The following is a 19006-nucleotide window of genomic DNA, read 5'->3' on the forward strand; positions in this document are numbered from 1 at the left end:
CTAATGCAGCACTATATTAGGAGATTCTGCCCCACGTGTGATCGTTTACATGGTCTTCTTGGTTTAAGCTACTTATTATGATTTTTTCACTTACAGGCATACCATGGAGCATGGAAAAATCCAAAAACTTTTGAACATTGAACTTAAACCTCTCTAGCACTTTAATTCCAAGTTTTAACTGCTGCCGAGATATAAGCCTAATAAAACATCTTTTGTGTACCGACTAAGTAAGTACTTTACTAAGTAATTGCATTATTTTATGCAACTGTTTTGAATGTTTACAATGTTAAAACAAAGTAAAGATCTTTATTTGGATCTACATCCGCTTGCATAGAAATCTCGAGTGGCATGCCTACAAATAAAGAGACCGTAAACAATTCAAAACAAGGGTCACTGTTGGAACAGATTCCCTGAGGAAGGAGCTACGTCGGTAATGATTTCTGCTGGAAATGTATAGTAAGGTCAAAGCAACATGGAGCACGGTGCAGTTACGTTAGCGGCCTTGCTCGAAGCCTCGCGATGAAGATGGCGATTGGAATCACATAGGATCAGTGCGAACTGCAGCAATGGATGGTGCTAACAAAGGTCCCCACTCGATCGAAACTGCTGTGCTCCACTGCACTGCTTCGAGCGCAACGGCTTACGCAACTGCACCGCGCTTCATGTCGTTTTGACTCTTCTTGTAACTTTTCCATAACTTTTGAAATTTAACTTTTATAATTACGAGAACTCCTATAACCAGCCCAAAAATTATCCTTGTTTTGAAATGTTTGCGCTTTTTTATTTGCGGGCATGACACTCGAGATATGTATGCAAACGAATGTGGATACAAATATAGACCTTTTACTTTGCTCAACTTTGCTAACCTTCGAAACAGCTGCATGAAATGGTGTGATTACTACGTAGCTTTGATTGATTTGTTTGAGCTGTAGCCAAGATTTGTACTGATCTTCTTTATTAACTTACATGTGATGATATGGTTACTGATCAATACACACTAACATGCAGTAATAAAGATAAACGATAAAGTTTCTGGCGTTAATCAGTCCGTTTGGGATACGCCACCACTTCAATTCAGAATCGTTTGAGGTTCACGAACGTGTAACTAGCCAGTGTTTTGATCCTCCCAGACAAGTCTGGCACCAATTTAACGACCCCGCAGAGATGAGAGGCTTGGTGACCACTAGTGCGGATTCGAACCTCGATCGTGCAGGCAGCGGAACTAAACGGAACGCCACACTACACACGCCCTCATAAGTTAGATTGTAATATTGGTCTTATATCTCGCCACCTGGGAAAAGGTGAAATCAAGGCGTTACAGAGAATTACGTCGTGGTAGGATGGAAGTTCGAAATATTGTGCACGTGTCATTTTTGAAGCAAAATGAAAGGTTATTGAAGGAAATGCTCAGTGGAACAGTAGTGGCAGCCTGAGCCAGTGCCGACAGCCTTGCACCGGGACTTGGGTCAACTAAGGGTGCCAAATACTGAAAGTGTCAAAACTGACCTCTACTTTATTAATTAGGTTAGATACACAGTATCTATTCATTGTCCAGAGGAACAACTGCATTTTCCCCATCAATAACTTTATCAATATCCTTTTTTAATCAGTATCTTCATCATCAGGAAGTTCTCGATCAGACATCTAATTTAAAGGCATCACCCCACTAATCTGAGGTGGTGCAGATTTCAGGTGGGGTATTCTTATAAGGGATAGTAGATTATGAAGAGGTCCATTTCTTCCTAATTGCCGGAAAAAACGGCCCGGAAAGTGCAGCGCGTGCAGAAGGCTGGTGCGCTCCAATCGAACTCCTTGTGGGAAATAGCGCGTCAGAACGATTGAAGCCGTATATTCTGGGCCGTTTTTAAGGCAATTAGGAAGAAATGGACGGAATCACCCTCCTCTCCACAATCTACTATCCCTTATTAGAATACTCCACCTAAAATCTGCACCACCTCAGATTCGTGGGGTGATGCCTTTAAATTCAGGCTGTTTAGATATCGGTGATGTGGTTTCAAAAATCTTACCTTAAGATGCTGTGAACGGGTGCAGCTGAATGTTTGAGTGCGGATGTTCTCGATCTTTAAATCCCGAATTCATAATAGTGTTCGGTACGATTACACTTGATAAAAATTTAAATTTGTCATCATTTTTCAACTAACTAGCGAGGTTTGTTTCAATTCAGCAGCTATACCCTCATAGTGTAGACTGTTGCGCTTTTACACTCCTTATTATTTACGAGTTATGTCGACAGATTTATACTACAATGATTTCCGAAATAAAAAATATATGATTTACTAAAGTTACTTTTATGCAAGATTAAAAGAGCGAGTGTGCAGTCAAAATATTCTCGAAATTCTTGTAAAGTTTGGAGTATTCACCTTCTATTCAATGGATGGGTCTGCATTGCGTAAGGCGACGTGAGAGAATCAACACTACATTAACTACCAAAATTTTCAGGTGTATTTTTGGAGTACTCACCATATGCGACACTGGATTCGAAAAAATGCCTCTCTATTACGATTTCAAGCTTTTACTCGCTTTGATGATGTTTTTGGACCCTCCTAGGCTTATAGATCAAATCAAAGAGATAATAAATGGGAAAGTAAGCTGGAACTTTTTTTGCCCTAGTGTGACATCTCAACACGTTCAGCTGACATGCTTCTATATTTTTAAGTACACTGAAGAAAGCCGCATATTCAACAAAAATGAATTGGATACATTAAGTAAGCAGCACTCACCGCGTCCAGAGAAGCCGTAAGTGAAACATTACTCTCGTGTGGGGAAGTACGAATCCGAAAAAAAATATGAAAAATATTTTTAAATTTGTCCATGAACAAGTCTATTGGTGGGAATAAGCAAATTCTGCCTTCTTTGCAGCTCTAATATAGATACAGGGAGTACGAACCATATAGATTGAAGTGCATAGGTTCAGAGATCAGAAAACCACTATTGCAATAATGAACATTTCACAGAACACGCAGAAGTTGTCTTTGTCTTCCTTTTTGCGCTTAGTCCATTAAGTATTTATGAAAGATCATAAGATGTTCAGTTAGTCTCAGCAAAATATTATGAAATTCGTAATTCTGTTTGTGAGAAATCAACTTCTTCTTTTCCATGTTCCCTCAAATTTTCGTTGCTTAAACATCGTTTTCTCCATCTAATCTCCACTACAAGACAGTAAAACCTCGAACGTTCGTATTCAGGACCAGTGAGCCTGATCCAGGCAGCAGTCGGGGCGATTTGTCCGAGGAGAAGAAAGGAAAAAAGGCTGAAGCTGCCCCTTCAGATGTCAGTCTTAATTTGTACTGAATTATTCAGAAAAGCAAAAGAAAACGAATAGTGGCACCACAACTAATCCCAGCCATCAATGGATAATCGATGCTGACGAGACTCGATAGCTCTAACCAAATCTACTCCACTCACCGACTTTTCTTCCAATTTCTACTTAGATATTCAAGTAGAATTTTATTTAGGACGAAATCCAACGTATACTGATTAGAAGCATTTCGGAAGTGAGGTTTTTAAACCTGAATCGGAAAAACATTCCGACGTGGGGCTGACACTGTACGCTCTACTTCAAATCCTTGACAAAATGGTAGAGTGATGTTGCCAGTAATGTACTAAAAGGAATCGCAAGAGTTTGTTGCACCTCGGTGTTGCCCAAATGTAGCGTAGATTAACAGATTATACTTCCAGAAGTGTTCCATAGACTTTTCTGTTTCTTGGTGTGCCGCACCTTCCTTATAGAATGAGTTCAAATATAAGTAATTGAGTATTTGACAAATTCTGAAGTCATGCACTGGCTAATTTCAAATGCATTCGAAAGATGTAAGGAAACGCGGTGCTACACTACTACCGTTGTGCCTTCCTGAGTTATCATATGAGCAGTGTGACTGTCCGGAACAAGGTCAAGCGTGTGATAGGACTTTCCCATTGGGGGTCTTAAAGGGAGAAGGGATCGTAAGGGGTGCGAGGTGAACAGTAGTGAATGGAGGATAGAGGATAACTTGATAACCATAACAAAATATTTCGCAGTATTAAATGATTACGTACATTACGAAATATTAGGTTATTAAGTTCCAAACGTAGGACAGAAACATGGAAGCCGCAAAAGTTTGTTGGTGGAAGTTCTAAAAATGTGTAACTTGTTGACAATGTAACAACGAGACCTCATAGGTTCGACACCCGGCTGAGTCAAATTTTTGCAAAAGAGTTGGAAACCCGAAACCACTTCTGAAAGATGAAGAATTTAGTTATACATAGTTTGCAGCTGTTCAAAAGTGGATAGAATGGAATTTATTGACCAAAAAAAGCTCAGAATCTGTGCACATTGTTAGGTTTGGGAGATCGCAAGTAACTTCGTGAGAGAAATGTTTTAGGTGGTTTATTATAGAGAAAGATTTGCACTGCGAAAAGTCACATCGCTGATTTTTTCCGCCTGCTAGCTTTTTTGGAATTTAGATGAAGCAAACTTGAAATTTTTCGATATTTTCGGATTTTTTCATCTAAATTTGGAGGAACCAGACGGACAAGAAAGAGAAATTCCCTATTATGGGGGTTTCCTTAATCCCTTTATACCATTATATGGGTAATTTCTTGAAACGCCGCTCCGCTTTTCTCAAATGGGAGCACATCACAAGATCCCGATTTTTGCTGGTGCGCCGAAAAGTGATATGATCTTGAACAAACTCTCATAACTCAGAGCAATTTAGTGCTATGCAGGTCCCTTTCAGGTATTGTGGCAGAAGATTTTCTATACGCGATGATACATCGCATGATTCTCAGGGCCTCACCGTTTTTCCAAATTTTTGATGAAAAATGGCACTTTTTCCATCTCGTCCCATCTAAATCCATTCCAGCATTTCACCAGTCCCATTGCATTCCACTAAGAATAGGAGGTTGAAAGGAACAGTGGTATGAGTTTTGTAGGGCAATCCTTTCATGAAAAACTACCTAGAATTTTTCTTTTGGTCGTCTTATTGCAGAAGTTATGCGCGATCTCCCAAACCTAACAAGCTGCACAGAATCTGAGCTTTTTTGGTCAATGAATCCTATTAAATCCACTTTTAAACTGCTGAAAACTACGTATAGTTGAATTCTTCAACTTTTAGAAGTGGTTTTAGGTTTATTACATTTTTGCAGAAATTTGACTCGTACCTTCGAACCTGAATCGTCCCATTCCACACTGAAACAAAATGTTGATTTTTTAGTCGTTTTTTTTATTAGTGCCCATGTTCGACTGGCCTTGAATTTTGGCATGATTTAATATCATGCCCATAGGTGACTTATCCTCCCAAGTCTCATCACCCTACAAAAAACATTCAAACGATCAGCAAACTCAAAGGAAAACACATCTGCTAGCGCTTACCTCATTTGCTAAAATTTGGGAACGTAACGGAGCACCACGAAACAACTATGAATCAAGGCTTTTTTTAATAGGAATCTGACGGCCCACTCCGTAGATCAAAACCCGCACACACACCTAGTTCGTTCGTGATCGTAACGCACTCATCCTTTCTGTTCTTTTTTCAATTTTGGACTTTTCACGGTTATCCAAAATGCCCCTAGTGTTCTCGGATCTACTATCTCGGACTCGAATGACAGTATCGCAACTTCCACCTCAATTTCGGATTTCATATTCTACGGTGTGCTTCAAGTGGGATAGTGAATTTAGATTTTGCGAGTCCATCTAGATGCTCCTTAATCTGAACATTGTCTATTGGTTTCTCCCATGTGAATTTAATGTACAGACATTGGTGGTTGAGAACATTGAAGCACTCATCCAATTCTGCCTGTGTTGAGCAAACAACGCAACAATAATTATGTAACGACAATACAGAAGTGGTTTGCGATCCTGTATAGAGTTTTCGACTTTTGACATGAAGACAATGATGAGAGTGGGTGCCATCGTTTCTCTCTTAGCCAGGCCTCAAGTTGTCGATAGTATTGTCCCGACTATCGTAAAACAGAATAATTTAGGCACTCGTTTATCAGCGCCATGGCCTGCCCAATGCTCATTTCGTACAGGTTTAATGGAGCCTGGTGCTGCGTGAGTAGTTTGTAAACTGCTTGCATCGCAACATCGTTGGACACGTTCGTATAGGGCGACATAACGTCAAAGGACTCTATGACACATTTGGGTTTGGACGACGACGTACTACGAATTTTTCTGAGAAAGTAGTTTTAGCTACTAAGGTAGACAGGGAAATATCTGAACACCTGACTTAGGACTATGTTAAGCAGCCAGCAAATTCTATCTGGGGACCCCCAATACCACTTGTTATAGGTTCCACTTTAAAGTCACGTGGATTATTTAAATGAAGATCGTTTTAAGAGAGCTTGTGAGTTTCTATCAAAAAGTATAGAAGGTGTACAGGTAATACAACCTTGAAACGTGTAAAAGGTTCTTTGGTAGCCGTGCTGTTCCCGCTGTTTCAACCTATACCCGGTTCAGATGGCGATATTGCTTTCTAAATTCATTTGCGGAGGATCACATAGTGTCATTCTCAAGACGTTCCCTTGTTATTGCTATGTCTAGTTCATGTGACAAGGCAACAAATTCCGCTCCCTTATCACTAACGAAGAGCTTGATCTTTCCAGCTGCACAAAGATTGCGAATCTAATGTAGACCTCGGCGTCGGACAATATAGAGATTCAAATCTACGTGGTTTTTTTTTTCAAAGAACGCTCCAATGTGGAGTATATGGATGTGGGAAACAGTCTAAACTTCCCATCTATGGTCAGGTTAGGATCTGAAGGTTTACACATGACGCGTGGAAAAGGTATGGAGGGTAAGGTTGCTTACTCGCACTCGCAGTTCTCTTTTCTCGAGTCCCCTCTTTTTCTTTTGCTCTCAGTCGCAACCTATCATGACCAAATTGGGTAATTGGAGGCTGCCTATGAACTTGCGTGATAATCCCGGACTTATTGATTGAGTAGGCGCAAAAGTAGGGCCGAAATTAAAAAGGGAAACCGCCGCAGTTGAGAGGTGTGCATCACCAATCACAAAAACACTAAATGAACCTTGTACATTGTTGTTGATAGCATTGGTGCCGTTGTGATCTGAACACATAGAGGTCGTGCTAATAGACTCGCTAGCTTTCTGGTGTAGTCGATGCTCTATCAGTCGTCTGAACGTTTCCTGTATTCTACATCTAGCACTACAGCGAATGCAATCACAAATGGACTTTGACCCACCCACTATTCTCCTCCAAATGCGCCCCGGCACAAAACGTCACAACATTCTTTTTTATAGTTACACTTTTTAAACAACGATAGCATATGGCCCCCGTCTAGTCTTCAATGTCATACATAACAGTCGCTGTTCGATTTGTTGCATCTACCGGCATCCCTTGGCAACACCGTTTATCTCGTGAATTCGCTTGTTGGCTGTGAAGTTTGGAGTGACCTGATGTTGTCGACAGCGGCGGAGAAAAAGGCGTGGTCTGTCTTTCTGAGACAATCTTCTGTCTCAACGACAGAACGTCATTGGCCAGTCGAAAGCAGTTTGCTGGTACATTTTTCAAGCCATTTCTTTGAAGTTTTTTCTTCTGCCTATGCGCTAACCTTTCGTCGTATTATTTGCTTTAATCAGTATTTAAAATTGTTTCATAGGTTTTAAAATGAAAATGAAAATATTTCTATACCAATACTCCAACAAAATTTGACCGAATTTTCTTCTTCTACTACTTGCTGTTTCTTCTCTTTTGTCAGCTACCGAATTTCACTTTTTCCATTTCTTCGGCTAATTTTCGATTTTTGGTTTCCAAAACACAATAATCCCAATATATTGAATTGGCAGCAACCTAGAACTGACACAGCACGATTGGAGAAAAAGAAAAAGAAGAAGAAGGAGTGAGGGAGGGTGTATTCAAGAGGGTCGTGTCCCATTCACAGTTGACCCTGCGCTGGACTCTCAGAGTTTTCAATGTTCTCATTTCGCTCGCACATTTGTCGTTTTTTTTAGAGTCAAAGTGATTAAGTTATCAGAAGTATTCGACTAATCAATAGGCTTCTTATTCAGCAATTAGGTGACAATTCCGGAACTGCACGTGGATCGGCACCATAGCGGAACAATAAGAGAAACAGGAAAAGTGCAATACATTGAAATATTTACTCCTGCATTTCTATCCATCCATTATTTTCATTCCACCTGAAATAAAATCCTACAATGTCAATAACTTAACAGAACGACGGAAGAAAATAAGCAGAAATGATCCTCTTTCCTGATCTCTATGTTGAGGTGTTTCTTGAGAAATCTGAGAGCACAACATAAGAACTCAATCAATGCTTTTTAATATGGGTATAACATTGTAGAGGAATTCGGATTAGGAATATACCGGTTTTCAAGAGTTTTTTGTGTATGACAGGTGTGCACGAAGAATCAATTTGCAAAAGACAATTCCAGTTTGATTTCTAGGAGCAAAGCGTAGGAAACTTCATTCTGATCGGTACAAGTCATGATCACCATGCAGCTTTATATTAACCTTGTCAAGGAATCTAAAAGTAGTAGGATATTTTCTAACGTAAAATGTTATGCAAAAGTAGAGTGGAACTAATTACAGCAGTGCAGTTAAATGATTCATGCGACTGCAGTCTTAGTAGTCATCTTTTTTTCTCTGCTAGTGTATGCTTCTCAACTTTATCTAAAAGGAGGACTTTTTGCTATGAAAACCGCAAGAAAGCAAAGTAGTTTAATCTACTTCCAAAAACAGAGGAACACACTTTTTGAAGTACATTGAGCACCGTTTACGTTGATTTTTGCCCTAATATATGTTTTCGATAATAACAATCCTGATGTTAATAATAGTAGCACAATCATTTTGTATCTTCTGGCTCGTTTCACTTCTGGCTTGTCTTTCATCTCTACAGTCACCTCATAACAGAATATCGTTGTACACAATGTTCTTCACTAAAGCGCTCAACCGAAGCCAACCTTCACTATGGCAGGCGACCTCACTCGGGAAATAGCCACGTGGAGTTGTCTGTGACTAAAAACGTCTTCCGGCAAGTGCACTCACACTTTATTAAGGCTATCCCTGATCCTTGTTCATACTCATTACAAAAGCAAGGCGTAAGGGAAATTGCCTTCTTCGCTGTCGGGATTTAAGCTGCTTTTCCCACTAGTTCTCAATTACTGATCAGCTGACTGATTTCTTCAACTTCCACAAACAAAACGATAGCCAAGCACATAGCTTCCGAGAGTCTCTGCTCTTAATCGCATCCCGTTCCAAACCGTCAAAATTGCGCAGAAGCGTGATTTGGTCGTGTTGTCCTTGCTCGACTATTTGCAACTCTTGCAGAAAATTGCCTCCAATGATGAATGGCTTTCCGCCGAATGGTCTGTCGTTCTGCATGATACCACATATCAAACCTTCAATGGCCTCTAGGGTGCACTTCGGAGCCATTGAAATTTCATCCCATGTGAAACAATATCAATGACCATGGGCTGCTGCGCTTCTTTTTGCTGGGGTTTCATTAGAGACGTGCGATTTCCATCGGCCATGGTGAGCGTGAACGCTGAGGTTACTGTTTGTCCATTTGGCAGAAGGCAGCGATTCCATTCCAGGCAACAAACAGCAATTGACACCACTGCTACACGATCAGGTTGTATATGGTACTATGGAAACACCTTCACTACTTTTCACTTTTCACTTTCATGCTGAGAAGAGTCAACTATTACATCAGAAAGTGAAGGCCGTTCATTTATAGGTGGTATAAAAATTTGGGTCAAATCTCGCCCAAACATTAACATCCTATCAACAATGTCGAAGTAAGCAGCAACAATTGCCTCTACTAGGCCTTCTCTCCTGCTAATGATATCGCTATCGATGTCATTAACAGGAGAGAAGGCCTAATAGAGGCTAAACTGGTACCAGATTTGTATGGGAAGATAAAAACACTGATTTGACACATTAACTATCTCTCACAAGTCACTGTATGGGATAGTTATTGGAGTTAATTGAAGAGGACGTGGTGGCGCATCCCAACCTGACTAATTAACGTTAGACATTATCCTTTTTTATTTCTTTAAAAACCATTCGGGTAATAGTAGTATCGAGTTTGATAAGCTGTACACGAGGTTGTTAAATAAATTTATTGGCTAACGTTTCGGCTATATCGTCTTCTTCAGAGCCTGAAAAAGAGGGATTCAATCTACAATTTAAACGACCAACCTCTTCACAACTAAACTGATAAACTCCACGCCTACTTTCAATCACCAATTTAGCGACTACACTGAGTGCTCACCTTAGATCGGAGACGCCTAGCATGGATCGCTGACTGGTCGATCACGATGGCGAATGGTTCGAATGTCACATTCGGATCAGAAGAACCATTCGAGATATGGCGCGAGTTCCCGTGTTATCGTCAGACATTCGCCCTTGCGGTTCAATTTAGGATTTTAACTTCGATCCAAAATGCCAGCAGCGACCTATAATTAGTAGTGTAGGAGGTCCTACGGATAGGATAGGGTGGTTCCTAAACACAATATTTGCGCAAGTATTGAACCATTTACTTGCCCATTTGACAAATACCCGTATGTTCCTAGACCACCTACGCGCAGCACACCTGACAAGAGACTGTGCCATGGAGTCTTTCGACGTCGAAGCACTGTATACGAATGTATCTAATGACTCTGCGATACAGGCTATGTTCGAACTGCTTAAACAAAACATAAGAACCATCAATTTACACGGATTGTCAATCTCCCAATTGATGGTTCTTCTCAAGGCGTGCCTCGACTGCAATATCTTTAGATGGTCTTGGAATTACTTTGCACAGCTTAGAGGTTAGGCTATGGGGCAGAGATTGGCTCCCACCTTAGCTATTTCATTTATGGCCAAAATTGAAGCACCTGTTCTGGAACTACGTCCACTGTTCTACTCTCGGTACATTGACGACTGTTTTGTCATTTGCGCCACCCAAGCGGAGATGGACAAATGTTTTGGCTTGTTGAACTGACAGTCCGAACACATAAAACTTGCTAGGGAGAAACCACAGGGCAACTGGCTTCCTTTTCTGAACATCCAGGTTTGCATCTCAAACGGTACGTACCAAACGAAATGGTATCGTAGGCCCAGTAACAGAAACATCTTGGTTCATTTTCTTTCTGCTCATCCATTTCATATGAAGAAAGGTATGCTTAACAACATGTTCCGCAAGGCAAGAACCGTTTGTAGTGGACCTGAGGAGAGAAAGGAATTGTTAACTTTGGCTCACGAAATTGCTGTTTCGAATGGTTATGAAATCCGAACGTCTGAAACGAGACGATACCGAAGTGAACGAGCACGGCAATTGGAAAACCCCACCACAGATAGGATACCCCTCTGCTTTCCTTACATCTCCGATGAAATGAGCGCTGCCATTAGGCGGTGTCTGAGTAGAGCAGACCTGGACAGCTCCGTTTCGGTCATTGAAGTATCACCGAACAATTTGAAACGTCAGCTAGTTTGGAATCGTTCGTACGATACCATCTGTACAACACCGAATTGTATTATTTGTCCCACAGGTAGACCAGGGGACTGCTTGGGACCTGGGGTCATCTACCTGATTTCGTGCACGAACTGTGGCGACGAGTATGCCGGTGAAACGATAACGCGGGAACTCGTGCCATATCTCGAATGGTTCTTCCGATCCGAATGTGACATTCGAACCATTCGCCATCGTGATCGACCAGTCAGCGATCCATGCTAGGCGTCTCCGATCTAAGGTGAGCACTCAGTGTAGTCGCTAAATTGGTGATTGAAAGTAGGCGTGGAGTTTATCAGTTTAGTTGTGGAGAGGTTGGTCATTTAAATTGTAGATTAAATCCCCCCTTTTCAGGCTCTGAAGAAGGCGATGTAGCCGAAACGTTAACCAATAAATTTATTTAACAACCTCGTGTACAGCTTATCAAACTCGATACTACATTCAACTATGCCGAGGTTCATTGAAAGTCGAACTTTTCAACTCATTCGGGTAATAGTTGGTCGACGTTTATCACGTAGCGCTGCTTGCTCAGCTCTTTCAACTTCACTCGTTATTTTGAACGAACGCACATAAGCATTGTTTTGTGCGAAACATTCGCTCAAGGTTTTGATGAGCTCTGTATCGCACCTCAAACTTTGCAGAATTCCACAACACTATTGAGCCCTTGGAACATCCATTAAAGCCCTCATTGAGGTCATTGAGTCGAGTTCAAGTTTGTTACATTTTACAAAACGTTTCTTTGGCGCTGTCTATGTTCTGGAGGCGCAAAACTTTCTCTTGAGGGATTTGTTTAGGAGGCTCAGAGAAATTTTCGAATAAATCGAATTAAAACCAACAAAGATTGCAGCAGTCACCAAATATACCTGGATGCTGCTGCTTGACCTCAAACGGAAAATGTCGCGCTCCACAGTTAACACAACGGGAATTCATTTCTTCTTGAGTTCTGTGCGCTAGATCATTTGTCTGTAGTTAAGCGCGGCGCTGCGGCCGCTGCCTCTCAGCATTAGTGTGCAGTCGGTGGTTTGGTGTTCGTAGTCACTGGTAAGACGTTGCCTTCGTTGACGCTCTGTGTTGAAAATCAAGCGTTTTGAGCATGCAGTGGCACCTTCGCTTTGATGCCGCCTCTGCTAATGTTGTGCCTTTAGACAGACGTTTAGCTCTCTACTCAGCACCTTTGATTGGTTTTTACCTCCCCGTGGAGCTGCGTATTTTCAAGGAATCTCTTTTAAGCGTTTTTAAATCGTCTGCGTCTTTATTGGCGCAGCGCATTTTTAAACAAGCGTTCAAAGAACACACCTCTTCCTCAACAATCAGCTTGCTGAAGCGAATTTGTCTTAAGGCTAATCAAACGCTATTCAGTCCTCCAGCTGTTAAAGGAGACGTTGCACGCTGTCTCCATTCTGTCTTCGACTTCGATGAGATTGCGCATTCGCAACGCAACCACATTTTCTTAACGCACACCACGCATTTCCGTTGTGCGGTGACTTCTTTGTCGTTCAGCATCATTGGCATATATGCGTAGACATTTACGTCCCCGAAATCTTGTTATCGGATTTACAGAGGCTTGCATTCTTCTGAGCGCAAAAAAGGTCAGTAGAAACAAAGGATTCACAGTGAGTTTTTATAGAATGTGAAAGTAGTATATTAAAACAGAACTTTTTTCAATGCGCAACCACTGAACGAATCTGAATAAACGGTTGAGACGAAGATCTAACAAACAATGCATCTGATCATTTGTGGTCAGATACATTGTTTGTGATCATTTGTGTGATCCTGAAGTCTTGACCAAGTAGATATTGACTAACTAATAGTAATAAGTACTATTTTCAGCATAAACGCATTTTAAAAATACCGAAAGACTGAAACTGCAATATGCTTGTTTATCATATAATGCTAAGTTTGAACGTGTGAGAAACACTGGCATTTGTTTCCTCTTTGTTATTCTGTTTAAAGGCAGCACGGCGCGAATCCGGCGTGGTGAAGAAATCTGAGGAAAAGCTGGGGGGGGGGGGTTGTACACTGCGAGATCCGGGCCGGTTCCGCTCACGTCTTCCTATACTTCGCAAAAAGCGACGTAGGAACCACTTTCGTTACGTACGCTAGAACGCCCCCGTATGTACGCGTTCCGCAGCCTATTCACTGGTTTTACTCGAATAGGATGGTGAGAAGACACCACTTATCTCCAACCGATCGCACAATGGTGGCGCGTTGCAACTGAAACCGTCTTAAAGAAATGTTGTCTTCCACGCCGTTTCCTATGACGATCAGGGGGAGATGAGCGGAACCACCTGTGATCCCGCAATCTCCAACCCTAACTCTAGATTTTCCTGGGGAATCCTTCACCACACCAGATTATTGGTATGCTTTCTTTAGGTAGGGTTCTCGAACATCATCATACCCTTTCTATGAAATCAAATTAATATTCGAAAAAGGTATTTAGAAAACAGAATGGTTAGAAAATAGTCAGGAATCACAATTCTTTAGCCTTTTGGGGGTCGCAAAATTGAAAATCCAACCAGGAGAAGTTTAGAAGAAAATGCTTTGGAAGGAAAAACGGATGAGGGATGCGTACACCTATAAGTTCATGTACTCTCGCGAACATTTGACAAAAATTACCTGCCTTATCATGGAGATGTTCGTACATTTGTTAATGGTGGTTCAGTTTACTTCACTTTTTAGGCGAGGATCCACCGAAATGAGAATTATTTTTGAGAAGGAATACGGTAGTTGAGTGATTTTTAGATGAGTCAAACAAAACGTACAGCTACCTCAATGATTAAAAAAAAGACATCACTTCTACTGTTTCATAAAATTAGAGGTGTACGTACTCATAAAGGTTTATATGCTCTAACTAATATATGGCTAAAACTATCCTGTCTTATCACAGCAGTGCGGGTGGCCATGGTTCGATCTCACTATTCAAAGTTCTTTATCTTTCTGCAGGCTTTCGTGACCCAAAGACAAATACGCAAAAAAAAAACTTGAAAAAAGTAATAGTTAGAAAATAATTATAAACTTCTTAGCCTGTCAGAGGCAACAAAAAATGGAAGTCCACCTTTGAAAAACCTCAGAGAAGAATGTTTTGCAGAAAAATGCGATAATTTTGTGAGTTATGAATGATCCAAACAAAAACGCAAAGTTTGAGGTTTACGTAAGCATAGGGGTTCTTATAGTTTCCCTGATATATGACGAAAACTAACCTGTATTATCACGACTTTTATAGATGTTCGCAAGTTTGTTAACAGTGGTTCTCCTGCAGAATGCTCGCCTGCCAAAAGAACCTCTCGGATTCGATTCCCGCCAATACAGCGTCCTCTTTCATTATGTAGTATTTTTGTGACACGCAAACAAACAAACTTACACATTCCTAGTCTGATATAATATGGTCTGATATAATATTTAACAGGACCGAAAAAAGGAAAAAGAAAGGAAGGAAAGGTTTGTTATACGTTCAATAATCTGAGCATGACGCTGATAAGAAAATGACTACATAGAACGAAGTAGTAGGTATAAATAATAAGAATTAGCAAAAGCTTTCTCTGTCACATGTTAAAAAAGATGAAAACATTCCAATAGAAGGACGCTGAGGATTGCCCAATACTAAGCATGCCATTGGCTTGCTCACTGATCCGATGTTGATGTTACGGATGGGAATCTTATGAATCCAGTCAGATCTATATCGCTCCAGTAAGGCTTGAACGTTTAACAGACTTTCGCTTTTGATTCTTCTTTTCTTATCATGTTAAAGCTGAGGTTTCTAACATTGTCAAATTTCTTTAGAATTTCATTTCTTTGTACATTGGATTTTTCTGGATCTAAAAGTGCATAATTAGTATTTCTAAATACGTTACATCAGTAGAAGGAAAAAAGTCGTCAGAAAAAGTAATGTCTGGAAAATATTCATAAAAACAATTCCTGAGAAGGGAATTCGCTTTTGAAATCTCCAGAAGAGAGAATTTCAAAAGGAAATAACAGTGAATAATAATGATAATAATGACAAAATAGTTAATAACCTAAAAATGTTCAGTTAATAATAATCTAGTTCTGTATTGCCCATGTAGGACTGTCTTTGAATCTCGGTATGTTGAAACGTAGTTTTAATTGATTTCATTGAGCTGTAGCCAAGATTGGTATTGATTGACTTTAATACTAATTAGCACGTCGCCCCCAGAATCGCATATCATTGAATAGTTCACTATGAGAAGTATTTTTTCACTACTATACAAGTTGTGCAAGTTCTCTCCTTTGTAACTTTTGAACATTCATATTTTTAAATGGAAGAGAAGAAGGCGGTAGGTGGAGAGCTCAACATGTCAATGTAACATTCGAATCCACATTATTACATGGTCTTTTCTATTACCATTGCACCATACCCTGACCCGCCTGCACCAAGTATATTAAAAGTATAAAAAAAGTCATCTTATTATTCCAATCCTGCATTCAAATATGATTTTTTCCTTTCTTGGCGCATATTCGGTTAAATGTTCGTCAAGTAAATACCCCGACTCCAGAACACATGAAATGCTCAAACAGATGGACAAATATGTCATCTACCGTGATATCTTCATCAAACAAATTCTCACTGGATAGAGTAGCATCCATGTCACGACCCTATGTCCATGTGTAAACCGTTTTCCCCTCTCAGATAAACGATACTCGATACGAGATCTGATCGCAGCAGTTGTAAGTACACTACAGTTTTTGCTGCTCTCTTTCGAACTCCTCAATCGTAAACATGATCATACATGGATATCACATTGAATGTGAAAGAGTAGTGTGTAGTTGGAGCTTTGCAGTTGTAGGGATGTATGTTAGAATGTAGGAGCATTGAAATTTTTATCATTCATTCAGAAAGAAGATGGACGTAAAGGAAGCAAAGTATGCTTCGGTGTGTGTGTGTGTTCTTTTCTTTCTTTGAAATGATTATAAACATATCCCCGAAATGAATAGCGCGTCTTGAGATCACATTTATTGTTGCAACTATGAATGGAGTTTAAAGCCGTGCTATATTTGAAAACTATAATTTCAGAAGGAATTGGCTGACGAAATGCGAAAGGGGAGTGAACAGAAAGAGGTTGAGAAACCGCAGGAGAATAAACCCGAGCAAACCACACAAAACCCTCAAGAGGAAGCGAAACCCAAAGAAGAAGCGAAACCTACAGAGGAAGCGAAACCTAAGGAAGAAGTGAAACCTGCGGAGGAAGCGAAACCTAAGGAAGAAGTAAAACCTGTGGAGGAAGCAAAACCTAGCGAAGAAGTGAAACCTCCAGGGGAAGCGAAACCTAAAGAAGAATCGAAACCTTCAGAGGAAGCAAAAACTCAGCAAGAAGCGAAACCTACAGAGGAAGCGAAACCTAAGGAAGAAGTGAAACCTGCGGAGGAAGCGAAACCTAAGGAAGAAGTAAAACCTGTGGAGGAAGCAAAACCTAGCGAAGAAGTGAAACCTCCAGGGGAAGCGAAACCTAAAGAAGAATCGAAACCTTCAGAGGAAGCAAAAACTCAGCAAGAAGCGAAACCTCCAGAGGAAGCGAAACCTAAAGAAGAAGCGAAACCTAAGGAGGAAGTTAAATCTTCCGACGAAGGAAAACCGAAAGAAGAAGGGAAGCCTCCAGAAGTAGAGGAACCTAGGAAGATGTGTATAGCAAGTGCTATTTCCCTGCACCCCGATGAAGGAGACAAAAAGGAAGAAAGTACCCGCACTGCCATTCTTCTCCGGTCCGGTGAAAGAGAGAAGAAGGATGAAAGCTCTCGTGCAGCAATCCCTCCCCAACCCGGTGAAGGAGGGAAGAAGGAAGAAGGCACCCGCACCTCGATTCTTCCTCAGCCCGGTGAAGAACAAGCACTTGAATCTGAGAAACCTAAGTGTCATTGTCAACCAGGAACGACCTGCGACTGCAAAGAAGGAAAAGAAGGGTGCAAATGCCAGATCTGTACATGTGAACCTGGTTCAGTATGCAAATGCAAAGGTGGGAAACCAACGTGCAAATGTAGCCCAGGCACAATTTGCAAATGTGAAGCCGGAAAGGCTGGATGTCAGTGCAAACTTGATGTTACTTGTCAGTGCAAACCTTTGTGTGTCTGTGAGCCGGGCACAGTTTGCCAGTGCAAAGCAGATAAAGAAGGATGTCAATGTCTTATTTGTTCATGCCGACCGGGAACTATTTGCGCTTGTAAAGGTGGGAAAGCTGCATGTCTTTGTGATCCTAAAGCTATTTGTCAATGTCCGGCAGGAAAGAAAGGATGTGAATGTCAAATTGATCTAATTTGCAAATGCAAAGACACAAGTGAAGACGACAAGAAGGTAGGAAGTCTTTTCAATACTAAAGTTTGACGCTTTTGTGCTATGATACTCGATGTCAAGATCTGCTCTCAAAAAGCAAGTCATAAATTAATTGTGGCAAGCAAATTAGGTGAACTGTTCTGAGGACACCAGTAATCTTGCTAATCCTGCACCCATCATGTAGCTCAGCCGAGGCAGTAGAACATTCAGCAGGATGTGATGGGAGCTGTACAACATATACTTGTACGATTAGTACGATGAGCGATTAGTACTTTATTTATAACGCGGAGCTAATACACAAGTATGTAAACCACGACGCATACCAGTTGAGCCTCATGTACTTTTAACAGTTAACAAATGTTGGATTGTTACGCACTTTCAAAAACTGCATAGAAATATGAATAGAACATATAACATGAACAGAAACTAACAATGGATTAAGTATTATTTCGTGAGTAAGCTCTTCCGCCTTTTTCAAAATGACTTAACACCAAGGTAGAAGGAAATGGATAGGAATATGGAAAGTTGTAACAAAGGTACATGTAGAATATATAAGAAAATAGTAAGGAAGTTAGGATTATGAGATCTTCGTCTCACCTCTACTCTTAAACGGAAGAAAGCGCTAGAAACGAGAAAGTCAAACGAAAAAGTGAAAAGAGATTACTACTGAGGCTGCTCTTCAAAAGTAGCGACTGTGAAGTGAGAGCCATGTAGAGGAGTTACATAGTTTTATACGGGTTCAAAAAGGTGGATGTGGGCAACCACTACCTATAAGGAACGGCAATCTAGAAGTGGAGGAGATTAAACGAACAAACTAGATACTAGCATTCTAGGAAATTTCTCAAAGATTTTGATTTTGTGCTATTCCGAGTATTTGCACAAGTTATTTTTTTTATCAATTAAACGAATGGAAACAGCAAGAATAATAATACTGTTATCGTTCCGTGAAGTAAATAGTTTAAGCATTCCATCTAGTTTGAAGGTGAAGTTAGGATAAAAATAGAACTTCTTTATGTTTTCTTGTTATGTCAACGAGGTATGGGTGGAACTTTTTTATTGGCCTGACGTTTCGACAAACTCGTCTTTTTCAAAGGCCTGAAAATGATTCAAGGTCTTTGATACCATGCATATCCCATCAAACTCCTCCTCTCTCCTCGCCAAGCCTCGATAATGTTCCAAGTACACCACACAAGACCTTCGAAAGGAAAACAGCTGACCAGTTCCACCGACCAGCGGGGTTGGTAAACCACCGAC

At 40.7% G+C, this 19006-nt stretch overlaps 3 protein-coding genes across 5 annotated transcripts in view; 2 read left to right on the forward strand and 1 right to left on the reverse strand.

Annotated features, from left to right (window-relative positions):
* The window catches only part of RB195_002776 (uncharacterized protein), a gene marked incomplete at both ends in the record, with an annotated part of 30795 nt that overhangs the window by 7482 nt on the left and 4307 nt on the right, over window positions 1-19006 (forward strand). The window contains 5 exons of one of the 3 annotated variants that reach the window (XM_064200179.1): window positions 2461-2605; window positions 2678-2757; window positions 3207-3291; window positions 16502-17648; window positions 17703-17773. In XM_064200179.1, the coding sequence (XP_064056058.1) occupies window positions 2461-2605; window positions 2678-2757; window positions 3207-3291; window positions 16502-17648; window positions 17703-17773 (1528 nt within the window). Of the gene's footprint in view, window positions 1-2460; window positions 2606-2677; window positions 2758-3206; window positions 3292-8026; window positions 8072-15746; window positions 15765-16501; window positions 17774-19006 lie in introns of those variants that run through there. The other 2 variants (XM_064200177.1, XM_064200178.1) reach the window with 2 other exon arrangements.
* Window positions 9144-9410, reverse strand: RB195_002777 (uncharacterized protein; the record flags this gene model as incomplete). Its single annotated transcript, XM_064200181.1, has 1 exon — window positions 9144-9410. One exon carries the CDS (start codon window positions 9408-9410, stop codon window positions 9144-9146), a length of 267 nt encoding a protein of 88 aa, XP_064056060.1.
* RB195_002778 (uncharacterized protein) lies at window positions 11131-11697 on the forward strand (the record flags this gene model as incomplete). Its single annotated transcript, XM_064200182.1, has 1 exon — window positions 11131-11697. One exon carries the CDS (start codon window positions 11131-11133, stop codon window positions 11695-11697), a length of 567 nt encoding a protein of 188 aa, XP_064056061.1.

Source organism: Necator americanus, chromosome IV (genome assembly GCF_031761385.1).
Source record: "Necator americanus strain Aroian chromosome IV, whole genome shotgun sequence".
Lineage (NCBI taxonomy): Eukaryota > Metazoa > Nematoda > Chromadorea > Rhabditida > Ancylostomatidae > Necator > Necator americanus.